General features: G+C 34.0%; 1 protein-coding gene across 3 annotated transcripts in view; it reads right to left on the reverse strand.

Moving 5' to 3' along the window:
- LOC109060450 (leucine-rich repeat transmembrane neuronal protein 4-like) overlaps positions 1-2945 on the reverse strand; it is a 114720-nt gene extending 111775 nt beyond the window's left edge. For 2 of the 3 annotated variants that reach the window (XR_006155392.1, XM_042729279.1), the window contains exon 1: positions 2171-2926. Coding sequence is in view for 2 of the 3 variants with exons in the window: in XM_042729279.1 (XP_042585213.1) it covers positions 2171-2174 (4 nt within the window). In the remaining variant the exon portion in view is untranslated. Of the gene's footprint in view, positions 1-2170 lie in introns of all 3 variants that reach the window. The other variant, XM_042729280.1, reaches the window with a different exon arrangement.
- Between the last annotated feature and the right edge of the window lie 11219 nt (positions 2946-14164).

Below are 14164 nucleotides of genomic sequence, written 5' to 3' on the forward strand. Positions count from 1 at the left end.
TCGCACTGAGGTACTTAACAGGAATATGACAGTAAGTAGTTGTTCTTTTTGCTGTGCTATTATCATATTGCTTTACAGCTTGTTTGAGCGTGCCAGTGTGGGACAATGGTAGCTTCATCACAGAGTGACAGATACAGCAACATTTCATGCTACTGACATGACAGTACTATTCTGGTAAATATTATGGCTTGCATTTCACTTCCACACAATGCATTTGAAGTGTAGATGACATATATATATATATATATATATATATATATATATATATATATATATATATATATATATATATATATATATATATATATATGTAAAGATAGACCATTTTATTTATTACATAAGTTTTTTATTTATTGTGACATTTTTATCCAACATCACTAGGATTTTCACACTGTCAAGAAATGCATAAACCATATTTCAAACAAAAATCATGAAAAAATTAAAACTAAATAAAAATCTCTCACTGTCAAGAAAGGTATAAGCCATATTTCACCCAAAAACCTATAGGAAAATAAAAAATATAGAAAATATTAAAAAACCCATGAAATGAAATTAAGCATAAAAATACATTTGATTAATTACCAAATTATTTAATATGTAATCATTATTTGTTGAATAAATAAAACAGATAGATTAACCTTTTCATTGTATTTTTTATTTATTGTGACATTTTTATCCAACATCACTAGCCCACTGATAAAATCATCATTACTATAATAATAAAAATGTGTATTATTTAGATAGTAAAGTGCTATTTTAATTGTTGGATAAAATTTAACTTATGCTGATTATTAAAAATAAAATCAATGTGTGCACACAGGATTATTTTCATTACTGTATTGCTGAAATGAGAATGTTTTTATTTGTATTTATTGTTTTTTTTTTATTTAATTATTTTTTTGCACATTAAGATAATGAAAATAGGATCTACAAAATATTTTCTTTATGCAACAACTGTTTTTTGACATATGAACTGGTCTTTTCATTGTAAGGTTCACCTAAACATTTACATCTTTTATTATTTTGTGAAGCTTTATTCTTAACAGCCAGCATTAGAAATGTCACAGAATGAGTCGAAGCTGAGCGAGTCGAGCAAACAGCACACCTGTGAGGCACAGAAGTGAACATCCACCTACATCATCTGCTCAGTAAACAGCCACAAAGACCATACGACACCCAGCCATTATGATGACAATACTCATATTCCGAACACAATAATCACATTCGTTTCATCTGTTCACTCTTACACACTTCTAGCACCATTTCATTAAGTCATACTTGAATGAACGACTTTTCCATACATTATACAGGGTGATCACTGGAAAAGGAAAGGGGGTGGGGAGTTATTTCTGATCTGATTATGATTATTTATGATGGGGACAACCATCTGTGCTCTCAATAATTACAGAATGATTTTAAAGGCATCTGTGGGACATTATTCCCTCAGTCCTCAAATTGCAACAGAAAAAGGGACTAACAAACCAAGCAACAGTTAAGAGACTACAAGACCTCTGCACTCCAAGCTACATGAATGACTGCATACAATCAAACAGTAAATCACATCTTTCCGCTATGACAGCATCATTTGCTCTGAAGCATCAATCAAAATCAGAAGTTTTTTTTTTTTTTTTTTTTACTTGAAGGTTGCAATAACTGACACAGCATTCTTGATGCATAACTGCAGGTTTTACCTGTCCTTTACAAAATGCATAGTTATTTGGGTGCCATGTGAAGTATGAAAATGCAGTGCATATACCTAGAATTTCTAAAACGAAATCTGCAAGGACACATATGAGGCAGCACAGATTGTCTCCAACAGATGTTGGTTAGTCGAATCTACGAGCACCAGAGATTCCAATCAGGACAGCAAAACATCAGATAGAAAGACAGCCTGTTGATCACGCAACACTCGTGCAAAATTTAATATAAGTAAATAAATTCTGTTCAATATAATGTATGCAGGTATGCGTGATGAAAGTTGCACGCTAGCAAGGACAGACTCAAAAATGCTTCATTCATTTGACACATGCAACGCACTTATACATCCCACAGCAATGCTATTTTAAGAGACGATTTTAGGGTTTCGATATACCTCATATCCTAACTGGATCCAAAGAGCCAACAGACAACACGGATTCATTTCGACTCGTTTAAATCAACGGAAACATACCCATCTCTGCGTAAATGTCGCGTTTCCAGCAGGTTTTACAGCCTTTCGATGTGCGGTTCCAGATTCCGCATGGCACCGTCTTCAAACACACTCAGAAAGGAGCACCTGCCCAAAGATGCAGTGCCCGAGATGTTGGCAAGGTTCGGAAAACTCCGGCAACGGCAGCGTTATTTCAATCCCATGTGAACAACGGAGAATTCCTAAGCGCTCTTTCCAGCGTAAAAGACAAACATTAAGGGTTTACTTAACGAGAAGGTCCTTAACAGAACATTTCCAGAGAGTATGCGTGTGTATCAGCTATATCCTTCGCCTCAAAATATCCTCCACTTTGGTTAGAAAGTTTGGAGAGATTGGCGCAAAAGCGCACCATCGGATGCCCGCCAAGGTGCGCAGCTATGAAGAAAGCCAAGCGAGGAATGCAAACATCTTTCTTATGTCCTGTAAAAAACAGAGCTGTGCGCAGGATGAGTGATGTATTCCAGATATCTGCTGATCTCACAGGAGCTCAGAGCTGGTGCTGTAAGCCACATTCAGGGCGCTTTTCTTTCGCCGAATATCTGTCAAAAACAGAAGAAGGTTTTAAGAGGAGTGTGCGAGTGTGATTGCACTCAACACTGGCGCAGTCATTGCAAGTGCTTCTTTTGCAAGTGCTATGCATCGGATTGCCCTCTTCTGGTGGGAAAAGACGACATGCATCGCCCATTCACAGCATTTACCCGTAAATAGCGAGACTAAGTATTCTTGAGCGCGTCTTTGAAATGACGGCATAAAATATTAACATGCGGTAATTGCATTTATAGGGCTACGCATGATTTATTATGCCTTAGAGGCGTAAATGTAAGGTTTAAAGGTCCTTATAGCAATTATTCTGCACTGCTTCTTTTAAACTTATTAATTAATAGTATTGCATATATTCTGACTTAATTACTTGAAGGTATGGTCTATATATACATACAGTCTATATAATTTAATTAAGATTGGTTACAGCGTGTCTTATAGGCATGCGCATTACATGCTTGCATACTGTTTTTTATTTTTTATTTATTTATTTATTTATTATTTTTGCTGTATATCAAGTGGTTCTCAAATAATATTTGAACACTACATTTTTACAAAAACAAGAAGGCTATGTCAGGTTTCAAATTACAGATAAAAATCAAAGTCAACATCAAACGATCCCTTTACTTTCAATAATCCATTTAGTATTTTACATGCTTCTGATCTTATTATAAATGGTTTATCAGTGCATTTTATTCATATATATATATATATATATATATATATATATATATATATATATATATAGATATATATATATATATATATATATATATATATATATATATATATATATATATATATATATATATATATATATCAGTCATATGTACTTCTGGTTAAAAAAAAAAGTTTGGGACAATAAAGATTTATTTATTTATTTATTTGTTTGTTTGTGTGTGTGTTTTGAATGAAGTCTCTTTTGCTCACAAAGGCTGCATTTATTTGTTAAAAATACAGTAAAAACAGTAATATTGCTAGATATTATTACCATTTAAAATACCTGTTTACTAAATAAATCTATTTTAAAATGTAATTTATTGTTGTAATCAAAGCTAAATTGTCAGCATCATTACTCCAGTCTTTAGTGTCACATGATCCTTCAGAAATCATCAAAAACTGCACCTACTAAAAAAAAAAAAAAAAAAAAAAAAAAAAATTAAAAAAATAAATAAAAAAATAAAAAAAAAATGGAGAAAACTTTTATTTTAGACTATAAATATTTCACAGTATTACTGTTTTTACTCTATTTTTGATCAAATAAATGCAAATAAATAAATAAATATTAATTTTATTCAAACTCTCCTCTCATAAAATATAAAGTAGAATTTTCATCATGCAGTCAGTTAATGAGAATTAAGTTCTGCCCAGAAGAAGAAGAAGAAGAAGAAGAAGAAGAAGAAGAAGAAGAAGAAGAAGAAGAAGAAGAGGAAACATTGTGCAGATGCCACTTGGTTTGATATTTCATTATCCAATGCTATGAAATTCAAACATTTTCAAATGTGTCCAAATATGTTTTGTGGCCACTGTAGGTTTAACCAAACTGCCGAGAACATGATGAAGGATGCATCGGTGTGGAAGGACAAAAACTATTGCCAAGCAACACTTAGACCTTTCTACATTGTGACATCAGCTTGCACAACAGAGCAGGAGTTCCATATTCACAAAGACTGTCCAGCTGTAACATAAAAGCTATTTATCTGTCAGTCCTTCATTATAAAAACCCTTTTAGAAGCAGATAATGGAAATCCCAGTAAGCTAAACATGGGGAAAGCATCTTTAAAGGGTACCATGGTTTACACAAACAGTTCATTTCTGTTTGTTAGCCACTTTAAAAACATCCCACTACACTATGAAACAGTTCAAGAGAATATGACCGCCTAATGTCATTGTGCATCAGGGTCAACACCATAATTTCGAAAGTGGCTGTTTTTATCTGCTCTGTCCGATCCATCTAATTAGAGATAATGGACACTTGAGCTCAAATTTGTAATATGCTGAATTTGGCTCCAGAAAATACAGCTGGGAAGCACCAATCACACCAAATCTGGCACTCAGCAACAGGCTGGAAGGAGAGTGAATCTGTCCATCACTATTAAGGATACAGATGATCAAGGACAATAAGGTGACAGCAGGTTCAGGCCTCGGTGGAACAGAGTGTTTGTGTTGTGCGTCTGTTGTTTGTGTGTTCAGCCTCACAGAAGGCCGATCTCTGTTGTGATGATGAGCTCAGGACACACCGCGGTGATGCATGGAAAAGAAAAGCAAAGGAATGCCAAATCCACATCTTCACGGGTGGTGTGCAGTGTGTGAGAAAAACAAGAAGTGAATTTAAAGCAATGAGGTATAAATAAGACTAAATAAGCTAAGATGAAAATTTGCAGAAAATGTACACACCCTCAGGCCATCTAAAATGTAGATGAGTTTGTTTTTTCATGGGGAACAGATTTGGAGAAATTAAGCATTACGTCACTTCCTCACCAATGAATCCAAACAGCTGATAAATTACCATTATAATGTTTTTAGCTTAAAACCATTGCTTTCAACCTAAAATACTAGTCCTGGTTCTCTCGTCTGAATCAGGGGATAAATATGAGCAGATTAAGCAGTGTTTACAAGCAAAAACAGTCCAAAACAAGTTCTAAACAAATATGTGGGTGGATCTGAATGTGAGAGGACAACAGTCGATGGAGTTTTTCACTACAGGAAGTGTTATTATGCCTTATTGAATCCATATTTTGATCAGAAGTAGTTAGAAAGCTTCAATGATGGATTTGTTTCTTATGTATGTTATGTGTATGAAAGATGAGGATATTTTGATTTGACTCATACCAACTAGAAGTAAAATCTTGTTAGCTGTAACACTTTAAATCCAAATGTAATGGATATATTGCAAGCCTTTTTAAACAATTGTTTTGAATCAACAAGACGGAATATGAAAGCGCAGATTATTTATAGCAAACTTGCCTGAACTGTCATGAATAATAAAGCTGCTGTATTCACGCAGGATGAAGTGAAATCTGGCTGTTTTCCACAGTGGTATCTGTATTTCAATACATACTGTATGCCAATGACCTCAATTGCATTTCTGCTTCTTCAAGCATTACACAGTCTGATCGTTGCATCTGCTTTCATTTAGCTGATAAAAGAATGCACATTGAAGAAAAAAGAAAAAAAAGGTAAGTGCAAATAAGGCTTCTAGTTTGTTCAAACCAACAAATGTCATTAGTTTTGTATAGTGCAGACATTTTATCTGGAAATAATGAAAAAAATATTGTGCCCAAATTGCACATAAAGAAGTTTTTTTTTTTTTTTTTTCACAGAACAAAAATCAAAAAAAAAAAAAAAACTTTATAAAAGACGCCCACTAACACTCGCACTGTTTTCCTGACAGACAGAATTTTTATTTATTTTTTGTTCCGAACATCTCTAGTCATTTCAAATCAGATTTATGATTATACCTTTGTACTGACTAATTCAGCTCCGGTATTCAGCCATCATCGTGACATGTCCATTTTTTGAGCTGTATGAAAAATCCTCCAAGGTTACAACAGAAAATGGAATTTGCTCAATGGCATCGCACACTAATTAACCTTATTGTACTAATAAGGATGTTGCCTGAGCTGCATCACCGGCCACCCATAAAGCCGGCGCAGAAAAGCTACCAGTCATTCAGAAAGGTGGCAAAAGGGCCAGTGGACGTTTAAGTTATAAAATAACCACTGGCAGGTTAGGTTGGAAAAATGAGTTTAATAGCTAAACTTTCTGCTGTGGTCTTGCAAAAGCAGAGTAATGAAGTCCAGTCATCCATTTCTTTTCTATTCTCAAATATTAGCATTCTTTGATGAGAAGTTTAAATGTGAAACTTTAGATGAGAATGAATATAAGCTATTAGAGGTAAGATAACAACAAACAGCCTTTCCCATATGGCAAAATAAAAAAAATAAAAAAATAAAAATTAAATTTCAATTTCAAAATTCAAAATTTCAAAATTCCAAAATCTATAGTAAATATATACTAAATGCATGTTGTCAAAGGCTAGGCTCCATGAAATATACTTTTGAAATTAATATATTAAAAAAGTGTATAGATAGATAGATAGATAGATAGATTGTTTCCCCAGTCTTACAGTAGCCTATACAGTTAGACTTGATGTCAAACTATATTTATGATTTTATAATATTTAATTTTGTAATTTTTCAAACAACTTCAACAAATAAAGTTTTTCTTAAAACATGGCATGTAAATTTATCTTCTTGGACTGAAATATATGGAGAGCAAAATATATTTTAAAATTCTTTAAAGGGGTCATGACATGGTTTTTTTTATTTTATTATTATGGTCCCCTAGGTGCAATTATAGTATTACTATAGTTTTTTTTTTTTTTTTAACTTTTAAAATGTAATGAATTATGACATGTTTCTCACCCTGTTTTCTCATCCTTTGATTCAAACAGTCTGTTTTTTGGGTTGTTTCTCCCCTTTAAGAGTTCAGTGTTAACGCCCCTTGTTATGATTGGCTAACAACAGTGCCTATGGATCAATTATTAAAGCCCCCAGCCAGAACATTTGTGGATTGAGCGTAACTTGTTTAGTAGCGGGTGATGCATTCGAAGCGATGGCTCTTGCAAACGATAAAACCTTATATGTTTGAGCACATCTGCGTGGCATTGTAGTTTTCCTGTACACAGACCCACTGTATTTAGAGCTTGATTAAATAAATGGCTCGTTTATAATGGGGAGGACGTCTTAAGCTATGAAACTTGCAGGACGTTTTAATGGTACAAAGACCTCTTATATTCCAAAAGATCAAGGCAAATTTGGTTTCTCATTTCATGACCCCTTTAAAAAATATTTCTATTTCTTTTATTTATTTATTTATTTTGGTAATTAACAAGACTTCTGGGGTTTTATAGTTGTTCAGTTCTCCTAATTAGCAGACGCTTCCTTTCATTTCAATCTGAAGGTCGTACAGGATGAACAAAAGGACACTATTTATAAGGCTGTTTGCTTTTGTAAGGTCCGAAAGGTCATTTCAAGAGACCGGTTTTTGGTAAATCCCATGCAAACTTCATTCTGGACAAACAAACCTTCGCCATTTCTGTCCAGGTGTGTTATCTGTGTTTGTATATGCCTGACAAGGAAATGCCAAAATATGGTTCTGCTCAGAAAGCACCAGATCTGCCGTGGCAGCCATTTAACGCTCCCTCCCCTTACCAGCTGTCAGAAAGACTCCCTCAGTCGTGAAGATACATTCAGAATAAACGGAATGTTTGCACAAGGTTAAAATGAGCGCTCGGCTGTCAGAGTGCAGGGCTCCATGAGGGAGTTCTGGGTGAAATGCTTTGCTCTACTGTATTCCTCTCCATCGGGCCCCAAAACGGCTCTTCCTCCTGCTGTCATTCTGTGTCCGATGGGTCTATTGTGGGGGGGACTGACATCTCACAAACATAAACAAGCAAAGGATGCTGATAGTCAACAGGAAGCAGAGAGAAGGAATACAACCACTGCAAAAGCTCTTACAGCGGAGACGTACTCAACTATATTTACTGTATGCATTTGGCAGACGCGTTTATCTAAAGTGGTTTACACTGCATTCAAGTTTTAATAGTTCATGCATTCCCTAAGAATCAAACCATGACTTGGAGCTACTGGAATGCCTTTAATGTCACAAGGATTGATTTGATATAGATTATTTGATATTAATTTGATATGAAGAAATATGAGGCATGTAAAAAAGTGATAATGAATAAATGAGACTGTGTGAAGGAAAATAAAGGTAAAACCACATTATCATAATTTCCAATGCATGCTGAAAGTTTATACAATTATACAAAAGTGTGAAAATATTTTTTAATTGTTTGCATTTAGGGTAAAATACTAGCTTTGATAAAATACTTGGATGATACAATACATAATATAGCTATGAGACATTTGACATTTTAGAAGAAAAATTTTAAAAACAGTAATAGACAAAATAAAATATTTTTAGGAAAAAATATTACAACTCACAAAAGTCGATGATACATAAAAAACAATATTTTTTTCCATGACATTATAGGGGAAAATAGTGAAAAATAATCCTAGACAAATTAAAATACTATTTAATAGTTTGTATTTAGGAAAAATACTAAAACTCATTAAATACAACAATTATACATATAATACTATCTATTAAATTAGCCTGGCAAAACAAAAAAATAAAATAAAATAAAATTAAATTAAAATTAAAAGAAATTAAATGAAAATAAATAAATAAATAAATACAATTTATTACATTTAATCCACAAAATTTTAGGGCAAAAATATTGATAAATACTACTAGCCAAATTTAAATATTATTTAATTGTTTGCATTTAGGATAAAATCCTAGAATAAATGCTATTACATTTAGCCTTACTCAAAACAAAACAAAAACAGTTTTCATGATTTGTAATGAGTTGTAGTGATTTTAAGAGATGTAATGATTTGCTGTAATGACATTATAGGGAAAATATTGGACACTGTTACTAGACAACTTAAATAGACTAATGCGTTTGAAAAGTCTATTTTAAGTGTGTTCAATTTAAAAAATAAAAAAAACACACAACAACAACTCAGTTTACAAGTACATGTTGTGTAATCGCAGCCACTTGACTGCTAATCAATACAGTTATCCACTGACCTACAAACTCCATGACTAGCAGATGGCAGATGTAGTGATAAAGCTGTCAAATTAAGAATGCTAGATGTTAAATGTCTTCTGATACTGATGTTTAAATGATTTTTTTGGACATTTGAAATGAATTTTCAAATTTGATTTGGGAGTGAGCGAATTCTCTAGTACAGACTGAACTGTAAATCAATAAAATGCACAAACTGTTTATCAAAGCAGTAAAATATCACATTCAGTTGTCTGTGCATAACTTAATACTCAAGAGCCAATCCATCACCATTTTACGACAGCAAAATCAGCACATCTGCAAACACCCACCCCACTCCGCAGAACTTTTTAAAACAAAGTAACGCCCATGATTTCCGGCCTTCTGCTTTGCACAGGAAGCTGTCACCGGCCGAGGCTAATGGAGCGTGAGGACTGAGACGGCTTCACGGCCGTGTGTGGGCTCACATGCTGCGTAGAAACATAGAGCAAGAGAAACAGGTGCACTGTGGTCATGTTCAAATGTGGAGATAATCATGGAATATGATTGGTGTAAGCAAACGCTGTGAAATGCAGTTTTCTTTAAAGGTGAGATGTGTACGGCGTGCTTTACAGAGCATCAATTACATTTACAGCAACTCCAGCCCAGAGTAAATAAAAACATACACACTATGAACAGATATAGTACTGCAGCTGCTGTCTGTCTGTATACTAATCTTAAGAAAAAATAAAAATAAATAAAAAAAAACCTGAGGAAGAGGAAATCAATCTTTCCATTTAACTTTCCATTAAAATCAGCAGGTGGATGATTTTGGTTTTTGTTGAAGCACAAGAAAGACAAACTCATTGGCTTTGTTGATTTTCCACACTGCCCCTAAACATTGTGGCATATTTAGTGATTTCTGCATCATGTGTCTAATCAAACGACCCATCTAGTCTATTGACCTCTGGAGGGCTGCCATCTGCTCAAGGATAATTAGACCCATCCAATCTATCACATCCTCTTAAACCCCTTCATTCATTTATCAGCTTGAGTCATGGCATAACAAATAATTGCATATGAGCTATTGTTCAATAAGGGAAAATATGATGATTTGATGTTTAAAAGTTAACAGCATTTATAGGAAATCATGTTTTCATGCTAAAGGATCTACACACACACACACACACACACACACACACACACACACACACACACACACACAAAAACAATAAACAACATACAAGCTTTTGGTTTTTGTTGATTTTTTTACGTCATTGTAAACTTATTTTTCCTTAAATTGCATATAAATATACTAATAATACAAAGAAGATTATGAAGAATACAAAAACAAAGAACACAAAGGATATGTTAGCCCAAAAAAATGTTTGCCTGAATGCACTGTAAGTCGTTTTGGATAAAAGCGTCTGCTAAATGCATAAAAAAAGTAAAATAATACAACATAAAAATCAAAGAATATAAAGAATATGAAAAAGAAGAATGTTATTTTAGGTAAGTTTATATATTTTTACAAAAAAAAAAAAAAAAAAATGATTTCTAGTCATTATGAATTGTTTAAGCATTCCAGTACAAGTGCATCCAAATCATCAGGCAGTAAAGGAATGAAATCATACCATCCCTACAGCATCCTCAATTGAGTCAAACCCAAAGAAAAGTGCCACTGTAGCCGCATAATGCTGTGTTTCTCTGCCCTCTGTGATTTCAGTGTTGTTCTAGCATGCGGGAACATCACATCCTTGATTACTGCCAGCCATGTTTCTACGGGGACTATCAATCTCCCTGGCAACAGCACTAATGTGAGTATGTTTCTGTGTTGCTCCTTGAACATTGCTTTAGCTGCACACCTCCTACAGCGGCAACACTCCCCTGGCGTCTCTGGCTTTCCTGTGCGATCAGTGAAACCCAAGAAAAACAATGCATTACAAATAAACAGAATACAAGTGATATAAACAATTCACTGCAAAAATAATGCTTTGTTTTGATTGCTTGAGGAGGCGTTTTAAACTGTAAAAGGTGATGCTTTTACTTACAAATAATGTTTCTTTACAAATACAATGCTCATTCTTGGTACTAAAAACAACCATTCCAAACAATTTAGCAACTAAAATGAAAGCTTGCTGCTCAAGTTGACTATCATTAAGAGTAGCAACATCTGTAAAATACCAAAGTGCTCTGAAAAAAGTGAGTGATCACTGCTGTTCTGCTATAGTAGGGCTGGGCGATAACTGACACTGTATTGAGATAAAAATGTATGTCAGTAGCGATAAGCTCTAGACATTTTAATTTGATATGAATTATTCTAACAGCCTATCATATAGCAGAAATAAATGTGACAAGATCCAGTCAATGCATGTCTCTAATACATCTGCATGTTCTGTGTCTCTCTGTGTGAATGAATGGTGCAGTTTCGTCTCAAAATGGTTGCCAGGTCTGCAAAATAAAATTCAGACCAATTCCTAATCATCCCATGCCTAATTTTGGCTTTCGCGGTTTTCCGAAAGCTGTTAAAAGGCAAGCCAACCAAGTTAGCAAAAAAGTGCAATGCTCCGGAAAGAGGACAGAGGGGGAGCGCTTTAACCCATGGACTAAATAACAACCCTCTGCAAAAGTAGGCCAATACCGCGGGAAAACCGAGGACTTGGTAAAACTGCACCCCAAACACTCATGAAGCCTGCAGCGTTTTCAGCATCTGCATTTCAATATATGAGGACAGGAACACAAGAACTTCATCTCCAGTGCTGTTCTGAGAGTCACTCCACCAATATGTTACAGGTTCTTTTAAGAAAACTACTGTCAAATGCAAACTGAAACCCAAAGGCACTTACTCAAAGATCTTCACGGCAAACCGCCAAAATAAATGTTTGGTTTAACTTAAAGAAATTATGACAGAAATATATTACTATTGCATAAAAAAATGTTCTTCTCAAAGTAGTAGTAACAAGTATTCTTTTTAAGGAATATCATATGACCAAGATATTTTTTTTTCATGCATATTTTAATTAATACAGTTCTTTTTGTGATCGGTTTTGACAAAAAAAAAAAAAAACAATGTTTTGTTGTAAATTAATTGTTATAGTTTTACTTGATTTGCTTTTGAAAAACTGATTAAATTGTTAAAGTTTTATTCATTTATTTAATTAAAATCATGAAATCAGAAAGCATCAAATCCATAAAATTTTATGGATTATTAAAATGGATATATAATTCTGTTGACTTTAATTGTGAACCAATAAGTTGTATTCATTCTCAAGGTCTAACAGACATATGGAGACTGATAGCATTTCCTTAATCATTAAAAGTAAATAAATATTCTGATAGATATTGATATCACATGTTCATTAATTCATTTCATTGGATACAATTTTTGATAATACATTTGTATTTAATCATAAAAGACATAATCCAGAAAGAGTAGAGTTCTACTTTGTATACTTTCTACTTTATTATTTTTTTTATTTTATTTTTTTTCCTAAGTGAGGTGTCCAAGTCGCAACATCTAACTACTGGGGTGCCTCAGGGTTCAGTTCTTGGACCACTTCTCTTCTCTGTCTACATGGCATAACTAGGTTCTGTTATGCAGAAACATGGCTTTTCATACCACTGCTATGCTGATGACACTCAATTCTACCTCTCATTTCATCCTGATGATCCAAAGATAGCTGCTTGCATCTGAGCATGTCTAACAGACATTTCTTGCTGGATGAAGGACCACCACCTTCAACTCAACTTTGCCAAGACAGAACTGCTTGTGGTTCCATCAAACCCATTGTTTTATTACAATTTCACCATCCAGTTAGGCACATCAACCATAACTCCTTCAAAAACAGCCAGAAAAAACTTGGATTTATGATTGATGATCAGCTGACTTTCTCAGACCACATTGCTAAAACTGCCCGGTCCTGCAGATTTGCTTTATTCAACATCAAGAAGATCAGGCCCTTTCTTTCGGAACATACTTCACAACTCCTTGTTCAAGCTCTTGTTCTGTCCAGGCTGGACTACGGCAATGCTCTCTTGGCAGGTCTTCCAGCCAGTTCTATCAAATCTTTACAATTAATGCAGAATGCGGCAGCAAGATTCATTTTTAATAAGCCGAAAAGAATGCACGTCAGTTTATAAAATTGCACTTGCTACCAATAGCTGCTCGCATAAAATTCAAGACATTAATGTTTGTCAACAAAACCACCACTGGCTCTGCACACCTTCACCTAAATTCATTACTTCAGACTTACAGTATGTGGCCTCTAAAGTCTTGCATTCTGCAAGTGAACGTCGCTTTAATGTGCATCCAAAAGACGCACAAAATCACTTTCACAGACTTTTACATTAAATGTTCCTTCAGTGTTCCCTACTCAGTCCGAGTAGCTGAGTCCTTAGCCATCTTCAAGAATCGGCTAAAACACATCTCTTCCATCTTTTTTTTTTGACCCTCTAACTCTAGCACTCTCTATTTTAATTATCTTTAAAAAAATGTTCCTTTTAGACTTGCACACTCTTTATTTACTAACTGCTTGTTTTCTTAAACAAACAAACAAACAAACAAACAAAAAATAATGCTAGCTTCTCTGTTCTTTTTGTATTCTATTCTATTTGTTTTCTTTTTATATATTATATAATAAAAAAAAACTTGCTAGGTGTACTGCGTTAAGCTAACTTGTTATAGCACTTGCATATCATTACTCTTTTTTTTAATTTTGATTGCTTACATTGTCCTCATTTATAAATCGCTTTGGATAAAAGCGTCTGCTAAATGACTAAGTGTATTTTGAAATTTCACGTTTAATTCAATGTGTTAG

The sequence above is a fragment of the Cyprinus carpio genome, chromosome B8 (assembly GCF_018340385.1).
Source record: "Cyprinus carpio isolate SPL01 chromosome B8, ASM1834038v1, whole genome shotgun sequence".
Classification (NCBI taxonomy): Eukaryota; Metazoa; Chordata; class Actinopteri; order Cypriniformes; family Cyprinidae; genus Cyprinus; species Cyprinus carpio.